At 47.9% G+C, this 20352-nt stretch overlaps 1 protein-coding gene across 4 annotated transcripts in view; it reads left to right on the forward strand.

Annotated features, from left to right (window-relative positions):
* The window catches only part of FGD4 (FYVE, RhoGEF and PH domain containing 4), a 160303-nt gene that overhangs the window by 109092 nt on the left and 30859 nt on the right, over positions 1 to 20352 (forward strand). For all 4 annotated transcript variants that reach the window (XM_068278248.1, XM_068278249.1, XM_068278251.1 and 1 more), the window contains exons 2-5: positions 6598 to 6762; positions 9695 to 9860; positions 13884 to 14490; positions 16560 to 16646. In XM_068278248.1, the coding sequence (XP_068134349.1) occupies positions 6598 to 6762; positions 9695 to 9860; positions 13884 to 14490; positions 16560 to 16646 (1025 nt within the window). The remainder of the gene's footprint in view (positions 1 to 6597; positions 6763 to 9694; positions 9861 to 13883; positions 14491 to 16559; positions 16647 to 20352) is intronic.

Raw genomic sequence — 20352 nt, forward strand, 5'->3', positions numbered from 1 at the left:
GTACGTTGATATACTTTGTGCTTGAGTATAACCATTTCTGATATAGTACACTACTTGTACTGGTCCCTTGGACATAGCACCCAACTGACCCTCTTTTGGAGGGACAGTCCCTCTTTGGGAGCCTGTCCCTCTGTCCCTCTTTCCTCCTTATTTGTCCCTCTTTCAGGACTTTGTCCCTCTTTCTATGTAGATATATATATTTCTCTACTAAAAAAAAATGTGTTTGATGGACTCTAAATTTTATTCCCATCCTTTAAATTGATATATTACTAATTTTAAAATGTTAATTATGAAGGAAAATGGACCAGGATAGAAAGGACCAGTGTGATTTTGAATTATAAATCTACATATTTTTCTTTTTGAAATCTTTATGGTATGCGTGACTAGGGGTGTGACGGGGCGTGATCAGGGGTGTGGCTTAAGTGTCCCTCTTTCTCATCTCAAAAAATTGGGAGGTATGGTTGGAGTTTACTATAAAGATATCCTACTGTGTATATTAGTCATTAGGCCCTTTTAAGAACGGGTTCTAAGTTGTGCAGTACCTTGTGACCTCACACGCAGGGCCGGATTTGTACTCTTTACCGCCCAAGGCCACTGTCCCCAGCCACCCCCCTTCAGTTTAAGTAGCGAGATGACCCCTCCCCCCTTCCCCCCAGTCTAGGTAGCCAGGTGACCCCTTCCCTCTAGTATAGGTAGCTGGATGACCCTCCCCCCACCAGTATAGGTAGCCAGATGACTCCCTTACTCCCTCCATTTCCCACCCCCCCTTTCAGTATAGGTAGCCAGCTCACCTTCACACCGCAGCAGCCATCAGTGTCACTCATTTCTCCGCTCGTCTCCAGTGCAGAAGCTTTCTCTTCCTTTCTGTCTCCAATGCTGCCCAGAGTCCATAGCCGCCAGCCACAATGCAAAAGTGCACAGAGAGCAAGGTCGCTGCTGCACAGGTGGCTGGCAGCAGAGTACCGTGGTAATGCTGCAGTATTTTAGGCTGCTGCTTTGGGGCCCTAGGCCATGGCCTAGGTGGGCTGGGCCTAAATCCGTCCCTACTCACCTGCCTACCCGCACCCGGCCATGTGTGCCCCCCCCCCCTCTCCGCTTGCACGCCTGTTCTCGGCCCTGCACCTGCACACTACGGATTTGGCACACACGGACGCAGGTGGATGCAGACACCTGCGGTTTCATTAGATGGGATGATACACACACATCAGTTGTAATGAGCGGAATATATTCTTTAGCTCCAGCAGTGACTGTCGGCCGCACTCTGAAAAGGGAAGAGTGATGAATGTGGAAACTGCCGGAATTGAGAAGAGAGAGAGACAAACCTGGAAGTGAGGAGACCCACTGCTAATAAGCGATCGCGGCACTTCCTCTTCGCTCACCTCTTCACAGTTCCATACCGCTAAATAATTAGAGATGAGAGGGATACATATAAGACCCACCCTGCCACACCCCTTATCACACCCTGCCACACCCCTGGTCACACCCTCCACCACACCCATACTCACACATATCAGAATTCATAAGCAAAATATGTAATTCTAGAATTCAAACCACACTGGTCCTTTTTAGCATAACTACTTTTCCTTCATGTTAAAGAGACTCTGAAGTCTCTAAAAAATCCGTTTTTTATTACAAAATTCCCTTTAAAGAGAACCCGAGGTGGCATTGTATTACGTCAGTGGGGCACAGAGGCTGGTTGGTCACACTAACACCAGCCTCTGTTGCCCCATCGTGTGTCTCAAAGACCCCCCTGCTCGCCGCTATACTCCCCACAGTGCTGGCGACACGCAGCGCGTCGCCAGCACAATGTTTACTCTAGTGCTGTCTGTCAGCGCCGCTCCCCCGCCTCCTCCGCATCGCCGCTACCCGCCCTCGTCCCTTCCCTCCAATCAGCGGGAGAGAAGGGACGAGGGCGGGTAGCGGCGATGCGGAGGAGGCGGCGGAGCGGCGCTGACAGACAGCGCTAGAGTAAACATTGTGCTGGCGACACGCTGCGTATCGCCAGCACTGCGGGGGTATAGCGGCGAGCAGGGGGGTCTTTGAGACACACGATGGGGCAACAGAGGCTGATGTTAGTGTGACCAACCAGCCTCTGTGCCCCACTAACGTAATACAATGCCACCTCGGGTTCTCTTTAACCCCCTTGGCGGTAACCCCGTGTGTGACACGGGGTAAGCTGCCGGAGGGTGCCGCTCAGGCCCTGCTGGGCCGATTTACATAATTTTTTTTTTCAAATACGCAGCTAGCACTTTGCTAGCTGCATGTTTGGTCTGATCGCCGCCACCCGCCGCCGATGCGCCGCTACCCGCCGCGGATACAGGCCCCCCCCGCATACCCCTTGCGCAGACTGGCCAATCGCCGCCAGGCTGCGCTATGGGGTGGATCGGGACTCCCTGTGACGTCACGACGTCACTCTGTTCATCGCCATGGCGACGGGGGAAGCCCTCAAGGAAATCCCGTTCAGAACGGGATTTCCTTATGGGCAAGCGGCGCCGGCAGCGATCGGAGGGGACGGGCGGACGCCGCAGGGAGGGGGGAAGCATGTAGCTAGCGCTAGGCTAGCTACATGCTAAAAAAAAAAGGTGAAAAAAACCCTCCCACGGCTGCGTAGCCGCGGGACTTATACCGCCAGGGGGGTTAAAGGACCACTATCGCGAAAAAAGTAGGCAGTTAAAATCTGACAGAACCAACAGGTTTTGGGCCAGTCCATCTCCTCATGGGGGATTCTCAGGGTTTTCTTTGTTTTCAAGAGCATTTTCTGAACAGCAGTTTAATTGCCAATGTAGTGACAGAATGGGCAGCCCCGCATGCGCAGTAGGAGCCTGCCTCCCATTAAATTGTGCAGCCATGTAAAAGTCCTAAATATCTCCGCTTCCGCACCACGTACGCTCCCAAAATTTTCAGGGTAGGGAGGGGGTCCCCCGATCTAGCTCTGTGCCGAATTGCAGCCCCCAAGCCCCACTAGTTCCCGAGATAGGTTTGCTGTAGTCAGTATCGGGAACCAGCGTGGATCGGGGGCTGCAATTGGGCACAGAGCTAGATTGGGGGGTCCCCTCCCTCGCCTGAAAGTTTCGGGAGTGTACGTGGTGCGGAAGCGGAGATATTTCAGGAAAATAATGTCTAACTTCCCTCTGAGCATGCGTGATACTCTTTTTAGGAATAAGAATCTGATATTACACCGGAATAGTAAGATACCAGCCAGCCTCTCTACTCACTTGCACACTATTTTGTCAGGTAGACTTTGTTTTCAACAGCATTTCCTGAACATCAGTTGCAAAGAAAACCCTGGAAATCCCCCATGAGGAGATGGACTGGCCCAAAACCTGTTGGCTCTGTCAGATTTTAACTTGCCTACTTTTGTTGCGACAGTGTCCTTCAACAGTTGAAAATAAGAAATACTGGTATATCTATCTAAAAGACAAGAATAACGTTTAGAGGCTATTAAATACAGTTTCAGTAAAAAAAAAGAGTGGAGCGATGATGCGGCGGAGTTAGTTTGGACCCAGATCAGGATCGATGAGAGGCGGCGTTAGTTTGGACCCAGGTGTGGAGCGATGATGGGGCGGAGTTAGTTTGGACCCAGGTGAGGAGCGAGGATGGGGCGGAGTTAGTTTGGACCCAGGTGAGGAGCGATGATGGGGCGGAGTTAGTTTGGACCCAGGTGAGGAGCGATGAGAGGCAGAGTTAGTTTGGACACAGATGAGGAGCGATGATGGGGCGGAGTTAGTTTGGACCCAGGTGAGGAGCGATGAGAGGCAGAGTTAGTTTGGACCCAGGTGTGGAGCGATGATGGGGCGGAGTTCGTTTGGACCCAGGTGAGGAGCGATGAGAGGCAGAGTTAGTTTGGACCCAGGTGAGGAGCGATGATGGGGCGGAGTTAGTTTGGACCCAGGTGAGGAGCGAGGATGGGGCGGAGTTAGTTTGGACCCAGGTGAGGAGCGATGATGGGGCGGAGTTAGTTTGGACACAGATGAGGAGCGATGATGGGGCGGAGTTAGTTTGGACCCAGGTGAGGAGCGATGAGAGGCAGAGTTAGTTTGGACCCAGGTGTGGAGCGATGATGGGGCGGAGTTCGTTTGGACCCAGGTGAGGAGCGATGAGAGGCAGAGTTAGTTTGGACCCAGGTGAGGAGCGATGATGGGGCGGAGTTAGTTTGGACCCAGGTGAGGAGCGAGGATGGGGCGGAGTTAGTTTGGACCCAGGTGAGGAGCGATGATGGGGCGGAGTTAGTTTGGACCCAGGTGAGGAGCGATGATGGGGCAGAATTAGTTTGGACCCAGGCGAGGAGCGATAAGGCAGTAATATATGCTCTTCAGGATTTGGACACCTGTCACTTTAAGCAGTGAAATGTCAGCTTTTGGCGTTTGCTGTTTTGGTTTGATTCTCGTTTCCTGTGCTGACCTCGCTATTAATAGCCTCTCATAATAAATATCACAGCCTACATAAAGGCAGATCTCACTGTAAGTCCGGCTCGCCGCTCCGCATAAAACCACAAAAGTGAAGAAGAGATGAGAAATAAGCAGAAGTGAGCAAAGTGCTCCACATATAGCGGAACATCCTGCGATTCACAGCAACCCGTCCCAAGCCGAATACTACAACTTCTGCCCAATACTAACATCTCACAGGTCAAAGCAAATACAGATCCGTAGTTTCCACTGTGCTTGGCTATCTGGAGTTCCCAGCATTAGATGCGTATCCCGACACCAATCAAAGGAATAAGGCTTACCAGCCGCATACAACCCACATTATAAGGCTGTATAAAAAGCTTTTCATGCCCTAGGCTAGGGGTGACAAACTCAAATACAACGTGGGCCAATTGAACACTGGGAACTAGTCGCGGGCCAACCTCAGTGTCTACTGGCCACCTTATAAAGTTCTCTGGTGTCGAATGGCCCCCTCCAACCCCCATACAGTTCCCTGGTGTCTCGTAGTCCTTCTCCCTCCCCTACACAGTTCCCTGGTGTCTAGTGGTCCTCCTCCCTCCCCTATACAGTTCCCTGGTGTCTCATGGTCCTCCTCCCTCCCCTATACAGTTCCCTGGTGTCTAGTGGTCCTACTCCCTCCCCTATACATTTCCCTGGTGTCTCATGGTCCTCCTCCCTCCCCTATACAGTTCCCTGGTGTCTAGTGGCCCCCACCCTTTCCTATTTAGTTCCCTGGTGTCTAGTGGTCCTCCTCCCTCCCCTATACAGTTCCCTGGTGTCTCATGGTCCTCCTCCCTGGCCTACACAGTTCCCTGGTGTCTAGTGGTCCTCCTCCCTCCCCTATACAGTTCCCTGGTGTCTCATGGACCTCCTCCCTCCCCTATACAGTTCCCTGGTGTCTAGTGGCCCCCACCCTTTCCTATACAGTTCCCTGGTGTTTAGTGCTTGCAGGATTGTTATTAAAAATTCTTTGTCACAAGAATTTTGTCTCTGAGGTAAGCCACCTCACATGTTTCTTTTTAGTTGTTTTTAACGAGGGCGCCTGTTTAGCCCCTATATGTGCTAAATCCACCCCTTAACGTCCCCAGTTGAAGGGGTATAAGCATTAGCTACGGTGTTTTTACACAAGCCTAGTGCTTCTTTTTATCAAGGAGAGCGACCAGCTGAGATCCTGACGGACCACCCTGAGTGGAGTCGGGTTCATTGTCTCCACCTGCTGACAGTGGTCGGTTGCCCCTAGCAACCCACCTTTGTGAGTAGACCTTTTGCTTAATTCTTTCCACATATTGTGTTACTTGGACATACTGCACCATTGGGCCCCCATTTTCTCTCTTGTATCTTTTCCTCCAGAGTGCTCACACACCCCATCCACTTTGAGAGTCTGAAGAAGCCTGATTAGCTGAAAGCTTACACTTTTCCTTGTCTGTTGGCCAATAAATGGTCTCACTTCCTGAACTTCTACAATGCCATCATTGTTATACAATGTTTCAACTCAGATTCCCCGATGTCATGTAACACTTTGTATCGGTTTCTGTTCTCACAGCTCCCAAATGTCCCTCTTTCGAAGGGACAGTCCCTCTTTGGGAGCCTAGTGCCTCTGTCCCTTTTTCCTCCTCATTTGTCCCTCTTTCAGGACTGATGTACAGATTTCTGTAAATATATCTATGTTTCCACTGAAAAATGTGTTTAATAGTCTCTCTAAACTTTTTATTCCCAACATTGAAATTGATATACTGGTAATTTCTAATTTTGAAATAGTAAAATGAAGGAGAACTACTGATGATAGAGAGGACAAGTGTGCTTTGATTGATAAAACCACATCTTTTGCTTCTGAATCCCTTGTGATATGAATGACAAGGGGTGTGGTTTGGGCTTGGCTAGAGGCGTGTCTTAACCAGTTCACCTCCGAGGGTTTTTACCCTTAAAAACAAACCAGAGCAATTTTCACCTTTCAGCGATGCGTCCATTCATCTGCCAATAACTTTATCGGTACTTCTCACACTGAAATGATCTATACATTGTTTTTCACCACCAAATTGGGCTTTCTTTGGGTGGTACTTTTTGCTAAAAATTATTGTTGTTTGTCGATGTACTGATCGGTGTGTTTGGTGATTGTAGTGATTGTTGTGTTTGGTGATTGTACTGACATGTCTCCCGTCTTGTGTATCCGCAGGCAGCAGCGTGTCCTGTCCGCGTGTCCTTCCCCTCTGGAAGCCGGTCTCCGGTAGCACAGACCAACTCGTGGGGCAGGAGGGGGACGCCGCTCACCATGACCGATCTCCAGGAATAAGAACCAAGGAGTTCATCAAGTGCTTCGAGAGAGGCCAGAAACCCTCCGGTGAGACAAGATCACCTCCTGTAGAATGGTGTAACAAGGGCTCATCCCCGAGCAAATACTAGCCTGACCCAGAACATGTTCTTGCTGCCATGGGGTGCTGTGCTCACTCAGGGAGCGCATCTGATGAGGGGGTGGGGTGCTGAGCCGACACACAACACATTTTCATCACTCTTACTGTAAAGAACCCCTTTTAAAATAAAAATTCTGTGTTGTGCATCACAGAATTTTATTTGCTTTAGCTGCTGAAAAGCAAAGGTGCCGCTTCTCTCTCTAGCAATCCGTTTGCCCGGAGCTCCTCCTTAGTGCTGTGATTGGTGCATTGCTGGGTAAGGGAGGGGTGATGAAGAATGGTTATGGCTGTTTTTACATCTCTTTTTGCATTGCGGTGGGGATGCGGTGCTCGTGTCGAAACCCACCGCAATGCAAAAACCAACAATCATATGACCCTGCTGCAGCGTGCGCCTACAGGGTCATATGCATGGTGCCGCCCCCACTAAGTAATGTACTTCCTGTTGTGGGCAGGAAGTACATCACTGGGGCGAAGCAAGGCGCTCCGTCGTATACACACAGTGCGTCACCCATAGTCTTCCATTACCCCAAGCACCATTTATTAAATGCGGTGCTTGCGGTAACTCACTGTTGCCCCTGCGTATGATCAGAAACTTCCAGTGCACCGCAACAGACTGCAATAAGTGTGAAAGTCTCCATAGACTTTCATTGCTTTTCCGGCCCCTTGCGGTAAAATAGGGTGACACAACTAGTAATGAGCACAGAGATTACGCATAGAAGTAATTTTACATAAAAATTCGCAATTACGATGCAAAATAATAATGCAAAATTTGGGGAAAAAATTGCAATTAACCCATTCAGGTTCCGTGGTTTTCACGTGAGAAATGTTCACCTCCTATTCATTAGCCTATAACTTTATCACTACTTATCACAATGAACTGATCTATATCTTGTTTTTTCCGCCACCAATTAGGCTTTCTTTGGGGGGTACATTTTGCTAAGAGCCACTTTACTGTAAATGCATTTTAACAGGAAGAATAAGAAAAAAAAGGGAAAAATTCATTATTTCTCAGTTTTCAGCCATTATAGTTTTAAAATAATACATGCCTCCATAATTAAAACTCACATATTGTATATGCCCATATGTCCCGGTTATTACACCGTTAAAATTATGTCCCTATCACAATGTATGGCGACAATATTTTATTTGTAAATAAAGGTGCATTTTTTCCATTTTACATCTATCACTATTAACAAGTTTAAAATAAAAAAAATATAGAAAGATTTCATCTTTACATTGATATTTAAAAAGTTTAGACCCTTAGGTAAATATTTACATGTTTTTTGTTTTTTTTATTGTAATGTTTTGTTTTTTTATAGTAAACATTTTATATGGGTAGTTTTGGGAGGGTGGGAGGTAAACAATAGATTTATAATGTAAATGTGTGTTCATTTTAATTTATTTTTACTTTCAGTTGTAGTATTACTTTTTGGCCACAAGATGGCGGCCATGAGTTTGTTTACATGACGTCACTCTAAGCGTAACACACGCTTAGAGTGACGCATCGGGGAGGGAACGGCCAGAAAAGGCGCAGCTTCCGAGAGAAGCTGTAGCTTTTTCAGCGGGGGAGAGGAATCAGTGATCGGGCACCATAGCCCGATACATTAATTCCCTGGCTACCGCGCACGATCGGCCGCGGGAGCGCGCATGGTTCCTGGACGTAGTTTCTACATCCAGGAACCAAAATAGGTTAATTTAGTTTGTTTGCGTAGTCATTTTGCGTAATTTTTGCGTAATTTTGTGCTGACTTTATCGGTTCATAACATAGAGTTTAAAAACCATTTGTCCTTTGCATTTTTAAAATCGATTTTCTTAAACGACAACGCCTTTTTTTGACCATAGCAATTTTGGTGACAGTAGCACGTGGGGGGGCGCTTTGCTATTCACTGCTAAAGTCGGCACGAAATTACGTGAAAATTACACGTACCGTATTTTTGGACTATAAGACGCTCCTGACCATAAGATGCGCCTAGGTTTAGAGGACAAAAACTGGGGGGGCTAATATATACTGATGCATCCATTGTGAAGGGGCATCTTGTGGATTATGCCCCCTTTGTACTCCCTCTGTCCCCCTTGTGTCCTCCTGTGTCCCTCATGTGTCCGCCTCTGTCCTCCTTGTGTCCTCCTCTATGTACCCTTTGTGTCCTCCTCTGTCCTCCTCTATGCCCCTTTGTATCCCCCTGTATCCTCCTCTGTCCTTGTGTCCTCCATGCCCCTTTGTGTCCTCCTCTATCCCCCTTTGTGTCCTCCTCTATCCCCCTTTGTGTCCTCCTCTGTCCTCCTTGTGTCCTCCTCTGTCGTCCTTGTGTCCTCCTCTATGCCCCTTTGTGTCCCCCTGTATCCTCCTCTGTCCTTGTGTCCTCCATGCCCCTTTGTGTCCTCCTCTATCCCCCTTTGTGTCCTCCTCTATCCCCCTTTGTGTCCTCCTCTGTCGTCCTTGTGTCCTCATCTGTCGTCCTTGTGTCCTCCTCTATGCCCCTTTGTGTCCCCCTGTATCCTCCTCTGTATGGGCACAGTACAGGGAGTCCCATACATTGCGGTGGGATGGAGGTTGGTATTGGCAGCCGTTTACAAGTCAGGACCTCCCTGCATTTGGGCTATAAGACGCAGTGACTTTTTCCCCACTTTTGGGGGAGAAAAAGAAAGTCCAAAAAATACAGCAAATGATGCGAAATTACAAATGATTACACAAAAGTCGTAATTACGTATGGGCGGAATTGTGAAAAGTCACATAAAGTTTCGCGTAATTGTAATTAGCTGATTACGATCGTCACTAAACGCAAACGCAGGAGTTACACGTGTAAAAGTAGCATATAGAATGACATCTACTTTATTATTCCTCTTTGCTTTTATTTCTGTCAGTGCCACCCAAGCCTGCAGACCTGCCCCCTTCTCCATCCCCCTACAAAAACAAGAGCCCCATCTCCAGGACCTTCCCCCGGGTCCGGCCCCCCAGGATGGATGAAGGAACCCCACCGTCTGCCGAAAAGTCCAAGATCTCCGATCTCATCAGCCGGTTTGAGAACAGGTGAGGATTGTGCGGTCGCTGGACGGAGACTTGTAGATCCAGCAGCCACTATTTCCTGCAGGAGACTTAGAATTGGCATTTGTAGGTTTACGGTATCAGCTCAACTATAAACCAACATCTCTTGGCCCCAAATTTACATTAAAAGTCATATTTTAGTTCATATCTAGATTCCCCTCAGAGTAGTAGCTATGAGTGGGCAAGGGCGGGGGGTACATATGTCCCTGGGTGCAGCACTGTGAGGGCGCTCAGCATGGCCATTGCATCCCCATGTGCAGGCTACCCAGAGTGCTCTAGAGGAGTGCATAAGCATTAACAGCAGCAGAAAAAGGCTATCTAAAAGGGGGGCACATCTGGCTATCTAGACGTGGAAGGGGGTGGCACATCTGGCTATCTAGACGTGGAAGGGGGTGGCACATCTGGCTATCTGGAGGTGGAAGGGGGTGGCACATCTGGCTATCTAGACGTGGAAGGGGTGGCACATCTGGCTATCTGGAGGTGGAAGGGGGTGGCACATCTGGCTATCTAGACGGGGAAGGGGGAGGCACATCTGGCTATCTAAATAACATTTGACTCCACCCATGGCCACAACCACATTCTATCTAGGGGGGGGGGGGGGGGCGCAAAAACCGTCTTTGTCCCCAGGTGCTGAAAACCCAAGCTACGCCTCTGCCTCTCCTGCTAGCAGCAGTCCACCACATCTGGGACGTTGGTAAGTTACCCCATGTAACCCTCCATATGTGTGCTTTGCATTTAAAGTAAACCCAAGGTGAGAGTGATATGGAAGCTGCCCTATTTATTTCCTTTTAAACAATACCAGTTGCCTGGCAGCACTGCTGATCTATTTGGCTGCAGTAGTGTCTGAATCACACCAGAGACAAGCATGCAGCTAATCTGTTCAGATCTGACAATAATTTCAAAAACACCTGATCTGCTGCATGCTTGTTCAGGGTCTATGGTTGAACGTTTTAAAGGCAGAGGATAAGCAGGACAGCCAGGCAACTGGTATTGCTTAAAAACGAAATAAACATGGCAGCCTCCATATAATTCTCACCACGAGTTCACTTTAATGGAATAAAGAGACCTTAGAACATCATTCTAGCTGCCTCAACCCTCAACCCTAACTGCACAAATACATCTCCTACCCCCCTAGTGTCCTCCTCACTCCTAACCACCCCCTGTGCCAGGCTACACCCCAAATACACCTCCTACCCCCCTAATGTCCTCCTCACTCCTCACCACCTCCTGTGCCAGGCTACAGCACAAATACACCCCAAACCCCCCTAATGTCCTCCTCACTCATAACCACCCCCTGTGCCAGACTACACCCCAAATACACCTCCTACCCCCCTAATGTCCTCCTCACTCCTAACCACCCCCTGTGCCAGGCTACACCCCAAATACACCTCCTACCCCCCTAATGTCCTCCTCACTCCTCACCACCTCCTGTGCCAGGCTACACCACAAATACACCCCAAACCCCCCTAATGTCCTCCATCCTCATAACCACCTCCTGTGCCAGGCTACACCCCAAATACACCCCCTACCCCCTAATGTCCTCCTCACTCCTAACCACCCCCTGTTCCAGGCTACACCACAAATACACCCCAAACCCCCCTAATGTCCTCCTCACTCATAACCACCCCCTGTGCCAGACTACACCCCAAATACACCCCCTACCCCCTAATGCCCTCCATCCTCATAACCACCCCCTGTGCCAGGCTACACCACAAATACACCCCAAACCCCCCTAATGTCCTCCATCCTCATAACCACCCCCTGTGCCAGGCTACACCCCAAATACACCCCAAACCCCCCTAATGTCCTCCATCCTCATAACCACCTCCTGTGCCAGGCTACACCCCAAATACACCCCCTACCCCCTAATGTCCTCCTCACTCCTAACCACCCCCTGTGCCAGGCTACACCACAAATACACCCCAAACCCCCTTAATGTCCCCCTACAGTGGTGATATATCTGTCTGGCCTTGTGGGGGGGGGGGTCTATCGGTATGAATCTCTCAAGGGGACATCTTTGGCAGTATCTCCGTTACGCAACAGTGGTGAAATATCTGTGGGGGTCTCGAGCAGGGACGTAACTACAGGGGAGCAGACCCTGCAACTGCTGTAAGGGACCCCAACTACTACTTCACTCCTACCAGTAAAGAGAACCATCATTTACATCAGGTGTTTTTGTGCTACACTTGTTATGGGTGTGAAGATCCTGAGGGCTACACTTGTTTTATGGCCCTTGTGAGATGGGGGCCCCCAGGCTGGGAGGGTAAGCAAGGGAAAGGGTGTGAACACTGGAAGGCCTCCTCTACATTTTGCTGGAGGGGGCCAAGATTTATGGTTCCACCCCTGGTCTCATGTCCGAGGGGGACATTTCTAGTTGTCTTTTTTCCAGTTACTCTGAGTACGTGTAGAATGATGTTACACAACGTTACTGGCTGAACATTATGCAGAAGTGTCCTGTAAGGGATTTCTGTAGGTGTGTGGTGGAGTCCGGGTGGAGTAAAGGATGAGCGCATCCTTCCAGGTCTTCCCCTTCCTGTCTGTGGCACTCCAACACCTGGAACCACCCGTTTCCTCTGCAGAACTCTGTTTCTGTATCGGGAGAGCCGGATTACAGGGGGTAGAAAGGGCATAGTTACTGATGGCTGGAGGCCAGGAGAAAAGTGTGTGTGTGTGTGTGTGTGTGTGTGTGTGTGTGTGTGTGTGTGTGTGTGTGTGTGTGTGTGTGTATACAGCGTGTGTGTGTGTGTACAGTGTGTGTACTGTGTGTGTGTGTGTGTGTGTGTGTGTGTGTGTGTGTGTGTGTGTGTGTACTGTGTGTGTGTGTGTGTGTGTGTGTGTGTGTGTGTGTGTAGTGTGTGTGTGTGTGTGTGTGTGTGTGTGTGTGTGTGTGTGTGTGTGTGTGTGTGTGTGTGTGTGTGTGTGTGTGTGTGTGTGTGTTATCACACATATGTGCGTGGCACGGCTGGCCTTACAGTCTTGGTATTACACAAGTTCTCTCATTCCATAAACTTTCATCCTGAGTTTTCTCACAGATGTTTTCTTATCTTATCTACAAAAAATGCACTTTCAACGTCACCTGGCAAGCGGAAAAGTATTAATTAGTAACTTAGAATAATGATCACAAATGTGACAATTAATGATGGTCCGACTTACAGAGCTGATGTATTACACTCTGCATACACGGCTCAATAATGGCATCGAATGGCGAGCCAATCGCAAAACCCTTGCAATGTCCCCCTCTACTGCCTCCCGCCATCCCTTCTACCACCCCCTTCTCCCACTAGTGATGGGTCGTTCGTGAACGAGCCGGCTCTAAGAGCCGGCTCTTTGCTGTGAACGACAAGAGCCGGCTCTAAGTTTTGAAAGAGCCGATGCCTCAGCCGCCCCACACAGCTCTGATTTGCCGTGTAATTAAGGGCGCTGAGGCATGCTGGGAGATGTAGTCCTTCTCTTGCAGCTTGTAGGAGTGTATGGGGCGGAGCCGAGCAGTAGCAGGAGGGATTGCCCCAGTCAGCGAAGCAGTCTGGAGTTGTCATGGAGACGGGGGCGGGGCTTTTCCTCCATTTCTGAGTGGTGTCCAGTGATATTTAATGAAGAGCCAATTGAAAGCCGTAATAGCCGGCTCTTTAATGGGGGCCGATTCAGAAGAGCCGATTCTCCGAGAAGAGCCGGAATTCCTATCACTATCTCCCACCATCTCCCCTCTCTTTCTGCCCCCCTCCTCCTTCCAAACCCATTCTCCCGCTACCCCGCTACCCCCCTACTGCCCCCTCCTACCACCATCCCTTTCCTACTGCCCCCCCTCTCCTACCGAGCCCACCCTACTGCTATCCCTCCCTCCCCCCGCCACCCCCCACCCCCCACAGCACATTTCCTACTACCCCCCTCTTCTGATTCTACATAGTGTAACTGGGTGGTCTACTTGTTTTGCAACTGGGTGGAAACTATTATATGTGATCGCACAATGCTCTTGTTGTAATACTTCTTTTATCCCTTTGTACCTCTCAGCCCCAGCGACAAGAAAGAAAGTCCAGATCTCAGCAATGGACCTAACCACAGAGCCAATCACAAGGTGGTTCTCCAGCAGAAACCATTCACGGAACATCCGCTGGTCCAGAAGCAAGGCATGAGTCTGGAGCTAAATGAGGACCAGCCAAAACCAAAGTACAATGGGATTGTAACCCCGGACATGATCGAGATTCAGGAAAAACTTTCTGTCAGCATAGAGACGGAAACAGATGCACCTTCTAGAACACAAGAACCTCCTCCTAGGTCTCCTCAGGGTTTGAGGACGCCTCCTCCACCCCCCAAATCTCCACTACTGAGGCCTCAAGCTTCTAAGGCTAGGCCACCAGACTCTCCTTCTTCTGCATCTTCAGCTCCCCTTCCTTCTATGGAGCTGGAATATTCCCCATCACACCAAGCTGCACTAGAGAACCGATTAAATGGTGATATACCAAAATCACCGGATCGGCTTTTGAAACCTGATGATAGTGGACATACTAACTTTGGATACCAAGACAACGAAACCCAGAGGAGATTATCTTCAGGGGACAAAGAGACTGAGGACAATGACAGCTCGTCTTCCACACCAAGGCAGTCTGGAGAATTTAAAGTAGGTGCCACAACGCCATAAGATTGCACCAAATGTCTTACAGAACATTTATTCCTTAAATATTTTGTGGAAATCCATATTCAGTGTTGGTGACCAGACGTGGCATCTAGTGACCTGGTCACACCACCATAGAGAGGTTAAATGAGGAACTCTTAGATCCAGGAATGTCTGGACCCTCCACATAATATATATGACCCTCTCACTCCTCCTAACACTAACCTTAAAGGGGAACTGAAGAGAGAGGTATATGGAGGCTGTCATGTTTATTTCCTTTTAATCAATGCCAGTTGCCTGGCAGCCCTGCTGGTCTATTTCTCTGCAGTAGTATCTGATTAAAACCAGAAACAAGCATGCAGCTAGTCTTGTCAGATCAGACTTATAAGTCTGAACCACTGAAACACCTGATCTGCTGCATGCTTGTTCAGGGGCTATGGCTAATAGTATTAGAGGTAGAGGATCAGCAGGGCTGCCAGGCAACTGGTATTGTCTAAAAAGAAATAAACATGACAGCCTCCATATACCTCTCTCTTCAGTTCCCCTTTAACTCATCGGTAACTGCTACCCTACCACACCTTACGTCACTGCCATGTACAATATCTAACAATCCCACCCACCCCCACCCCACATCACTGTTCAAAGTAGTCAAGGCTAGAAACTGATCAGCCAAGGTGATCACAGTCCACTTATGTTAACAAAAATCTGGCCTCCTATCAGTGGTGCAACTACAATTCATAAATTCATAGCCCCCCCCCCCCCCCCCAGTAAACTTCACTGAGCCCCCAATGTTCAAACTGCTTCCCTTGCCTCCCGTTGGTGCCCTTCATGGCCTTGGGGTCCATCTCACAAGGGTCATAAAACAAGCATGGCCACAAAACACCTGATCTGAAGTATAGTCCCCTGTATCGGAGGAAGGGAAGGTTAGTAATTGGTCCCCCCTACAGCTCTGTGACCCCCCTCCCCCCCCATGACAGGGGCTGCTTCCCTCTAGTTATGCCCCTGCCCTCTATGCAGCTATAAAGAGATACTCCGACCAAGAATTGAACTTTATCCGAATCAGTAGCTGATACCCCCTTTCACATGAGAAATCTATTCCTTTTCACAAACAGACCATCAGGGGGCGATGTATGGCTGATATTGTGGTGAAACCCCTCCCACAAGAAACTCTGAGGACCGTGGTACTCCTGGCAGTTTCCTGTTTGTGAACCCTGTTACATTGTGGGAAATAGCTGTTTACAGCTGTTTCCAACTGCCAAAACAGCAAGCAACAGCTACATCACTTGCCAGCAGTAAAAATGTCACCATGTAATTAATGTCAAAATATAAATCAGGGATTTAAAATATTTTACAATGGGCAAACACTGACTAAATCATTTATACCTCATTATTGTAAAAATGAAGCACTTTATTACATTATTTTCACTGGAGTTCCTCTTTAAATTCAGGATTTATTCAAACTACAGTATGCCTCCCTGCATTAGCCCAACTGTAAACACCTTCCCCTGAAATCTGCAGCAAAAGGGTCTTCAAGTACATGTTCCCACAAAGCCACCATGTGGCTGGCCAGGTACGAAGCACACAGAGCGGGTTTCTACTCCAGTAGGCTCCTCCCACAGCCACCCATCCCGGGAGCCTTGCATCATTTCCATGTTGCCGCAACACGTTCACTGAAACCACACCCATGGCATCTCAGGATACTGCAGGGGCGGTTTGTGACTCATGCCTCCGCTCCGAATAAATGGTGAAGTCACAGATCACCCCTACAGTATCCCGAGATGCCATGGGTGTGGTTTCAGTAAGCGTGGTGCGGCAATGTAGAAATGTTGCAGTGGGAGGAGCACTCGGGGGCCGGATCAGACCACACGGACACGCACACGTGTGAGTGCTCTGGCCCTTTCACAGCCGCCCTGTTCGGCAATCAGGGCAGAGTTCCTGAGGTTCTGGATTGTCACTAGCAGAGCCGGGAAAATGGCAGCCGTCTGATTGGGGAAGGGATTTTCGGATGTCCTGCTGGCTACAGTCTTGTTGTTTCTCTTCTCATAACTTTATAATAATTCTTTCCTCTCTTCCAGGAAACCAACGAGGAGAAGCTGCACAACATCGCCAATGAGCTGCTGCAGACGGAGGAGACCTACGTCAACCGCCTGGAACTCCTGCAGGTGAGGCAGCTGCTCTCTGTATACCCGGCTCGCTCATCCGTCCCTTATAACCCAAGTGCAGCTTCAGTAACTATTATATTCCATCTAGAACCATATCTGTTGTATTATTAAATCTCCTAACAAATCTTAAAGGAGAACTACGTGATGTGCGAACGTCAGGTGCTAAACTGGAATAACATAAGTTCTGCTCTTAAGAATGGTTTTGTCCTTCAGAAGTTATCTGATGTACAAACCTAAATAGTTTTGTTGCTCGTCTCCACAACTGCTTCAAAACTTCAATATCTTTCCTGTAATGTGGTGCCCAGAACGGACTACCATATTCCAGATTAGTAGTATATTCTTTACTAGAGAGTTAAACAGCGCTAGTATTATGCTAGCATCCTGAATTTTTATTTCCCTTTTAATGCATCCCAACATTATATTTGCTTTAGCTGCAGCAGCTTGGCATTGAATACGATTAATTGTTGTCAACCAGTACTCCCAAGTCTTTCTCCAAGTTTGATGTCACCATCTGCATCCCGTGTATTCTGTAAAATGCTAGGCTGTTAGTACCGCCAAGATGCATAACTGTTTAAAGGACCTCTGTCATGAAAATTTTAAAATTTTAAATACATGTTAACATATACAAATAAGAAGTACATTTCTTCTGGAGTTAAAGGAGCCATAAATTACTTTTCTCCTATGTTGCTGTCTCTTACAGTAAGTAGTAGAAATCTGAAATTACCGACAGATTTTGGACTAGTCCATCTTCTTATGGGGGTTATCGGGGTTTTCTTTATTTTTAAAGCACTTACTAAATGGCAGTTGCTCCGTCCAACTGGCAAAAAAAGTGTGCAGCGAGCAGGGAAGCTGGCCAGCATCTTTGTATATATCTTTTTCAGGGAATGTCTTTATAAAGAATAAAGGCCATGCTGAAGGTCCCCCATGAAGAGATGGACTAGCCCAAAACCTGTCGGTAATGTCAGATTTCAACTACCTACTGTTAGTGACAGCAACATAGGAGAGAAGTAATGAATAGCTCAATGTACTTCTTATTTGTATGTGTTTTAAATTTTAAGATTTTCGTGACCTCTTGAATTTCATCTCCATTGATGTGCCCATATAGCCATCCTACCCAGATCCTTCTGAAGATAGGTCACTATCTTCCTGAGAGTTGATAATTCTGCACAATAGCAACATTACTTTCTACTTCATCTCCTTATCCATGCACACAGACTGTCCCCTAGTCCTTGCATCCTCAACTTCTGCGCCAGACTGTTGTGGGGAACAGTATTGAAGTATATCCCATCTACAGCTTTCTCAATACCCACTCTAGCATTGACCACCTCATAAAAGCTGAGCATGTTAGTCAAACAAGACCTGTCCTGTCATCATGGTGATCCCTTGCTTCATTCTCCTGTGAAAGGAAACTCAAGGTGAGAGGGATATGGAGGCTGCCGTATTTGTTTCCTTGTAAACAATGCCAGTTGCCTGGCAGCCCTGTTTATCTTCTGGCATAAGTAGTGTCTGAGTCAAAACCCTGGAACAAGCATATGGCTAATCCAGTAACACCTGAGTCAACTGAGTCAGAGAACCTGATCTGCTACATGCTTGTTTAGGTTCTATGGCTAAAAGTATTAGAGACAGAGGATCAGGAGAACTGCCTGGCAACTGGTATGGTTTACAAGGAAATAAATATGGCAGCATCCATATCCCTGTCACCTTGGGTTTACCTTACCTATGTAAACTTGCTAGATTTTGTTACCACAGTTTATAATACATGAGCATTTTAGGTGAAAATCTAGCTTTATACAGCAATCCCTTCACCCCCCCCCCATGTTTGGTGTTCTGCTGAGATCACTAAAACTTATAGCAATAACCACTATTGATGAGTGCCTTCTGCGCACACTCTGCTGCTCCCTCTCAAACAGAACAGGTTTTGATGCAGCAACAAAAATGTCACCCAGAACAATCACCAGCCATCCTTTCATGAGATAAATATTCAGTGTATTGACCGACCTATAACTGAAGCTAGGGCTGGATTTAGGCCAAGGCCGCCTAGACCATGGCCTAGGGCACCACAGAAGCAAGGGCACCAAAGCAGCAAATGCTGCAATGCAGGGAGATGAAGCGAGCGCCTGAGCGCAGTACTCTGCTGCCAGCTGCCTGTGCAGCAGCCATCTTGCTCTCTGTTCATGTTTGCATTGGGGCGGGCGGCTATGGACTTGGGCAGCATTGGAGACAGAAAGGAAGAGGAAGCTTGGACACTGGAGAGAAATGAGTGACACTGAAGGCTGTTGTGGTGTGCAGTATGTTTCTATTAATTTTTATGGTGCTTTTACATGTCTATTTATTCTATTAATTTTTATGTTGCTCTTACATGTCTATTGATGCTTGTGTCTTAGGACCGGGTCATAACTTTTTGGTCCACTAGATGGCAGCTAAATACTTTTACACATCAATCCCTCTGTCAAATATACTAATTTTATTCCCACTGGATCGAATCATTATATTTATTTAAATCTTGAAAAAGACCTTTGCATATTCTTTTTTACTTAATTTATTCTTTTGCCCATTTACAGCATCCAAACACCAATGAGTAGATAATGCCCCGGCCGGGATTTGAACCCTGGTCTCCCATGTCAAAGGCAGTGCCCTTAACCAGTACTCTATTCAGCTAGTACACTATTCAGCTGCACATTTGGTAACCATGATACCTGTATCCGCCCCCCAACTACCCAATACACCGAACACAGGTGGCGAGAGCCCATTGGCTACTCACAAGCCCGCCCTAACCCCACCCACCCTTCCCAAAAACCCAATTCACTGAACACAGGTGGCGAGAGCCCATTGGCTGCTCGCACACTCACCCTAACCCCGCCCACCAAATACCTCCCATACATCTAATTGGCCCTTTTAGCAAGAACCTGTATATATAAGGAGCTGAGCGTCCTCACCACTTCACTGAGGCGCTACACCTGCTATTGCTGAAATTCTGGTGAGTTCTTTATGTTATTTTATTTGCACACTTTACCCTGTATTTCTGGCCCCCTGTTCTCTTCTCAATGCTCTATTACCCATTACTCTTGCTGACATATACCCTTTTCCATTACCAATACCACTCATTGCAAATCTGTGTAAAATAACACCCCATAGCCCATTACTATCACGAGCACCATAGCCTCTACCCCCTATTGTCTACTTGCACACCCAACTCTTTTATGCCATCTCCACGAAGCTATTTATTTCATATGGTATGCTTTATGATATGCAATATATTAATATGCAAATTTGCAGAATTTACTATAGCATAATGTACTGTCTCTTGTCTACAGTCTTGTCCCCATTTTTATTGCCTGATGAAGCGGGCTGGGCCTGCGAAACGCGTTGCACTGTTTTGGGGTACTAATTAATAAATGTGACTACTATTCAGACAGTCTTTCGTGTCTGCTTTATGGAGGTAAGTCCACCACTTCCTCCCAGCAAATTTTAAAGTTTTTATCCACTTTTATCCTGCTGGCGCCTCTGTTCTCCTACTGCTGTGCAGGCGAGCTGGCTACCTATACTGAAAGGGAGGGAGTGGGAAAAGGAGGGCTTAAGGGAGTCATCTGGCTACTTATACTGCAGGGAAGGGGGGAGGGGTCATCTGGCTACTTATACTGGAGGGAAGGGGGGAGGGGTCATCTCCCTATCTATACTAAAGGGGGGGGGCGTCTGGTGACAATGG

The sequence above is a fragment of the Hyperolius riggenbachi genome, chromosome 3, assembly GCF_040937935.1.
Source record: "Hyperolius riggenbachi isolate aHypRig1 chromosome 3, aHypRig1.pri, whole genome shotgun sequence".
Lineage (NCBI taxonomy): Eukaryota > Metazoa > Chordata > Amphibia > Anura > Hyperoliidae > Hyperolius > Hyperolius riggenbachi.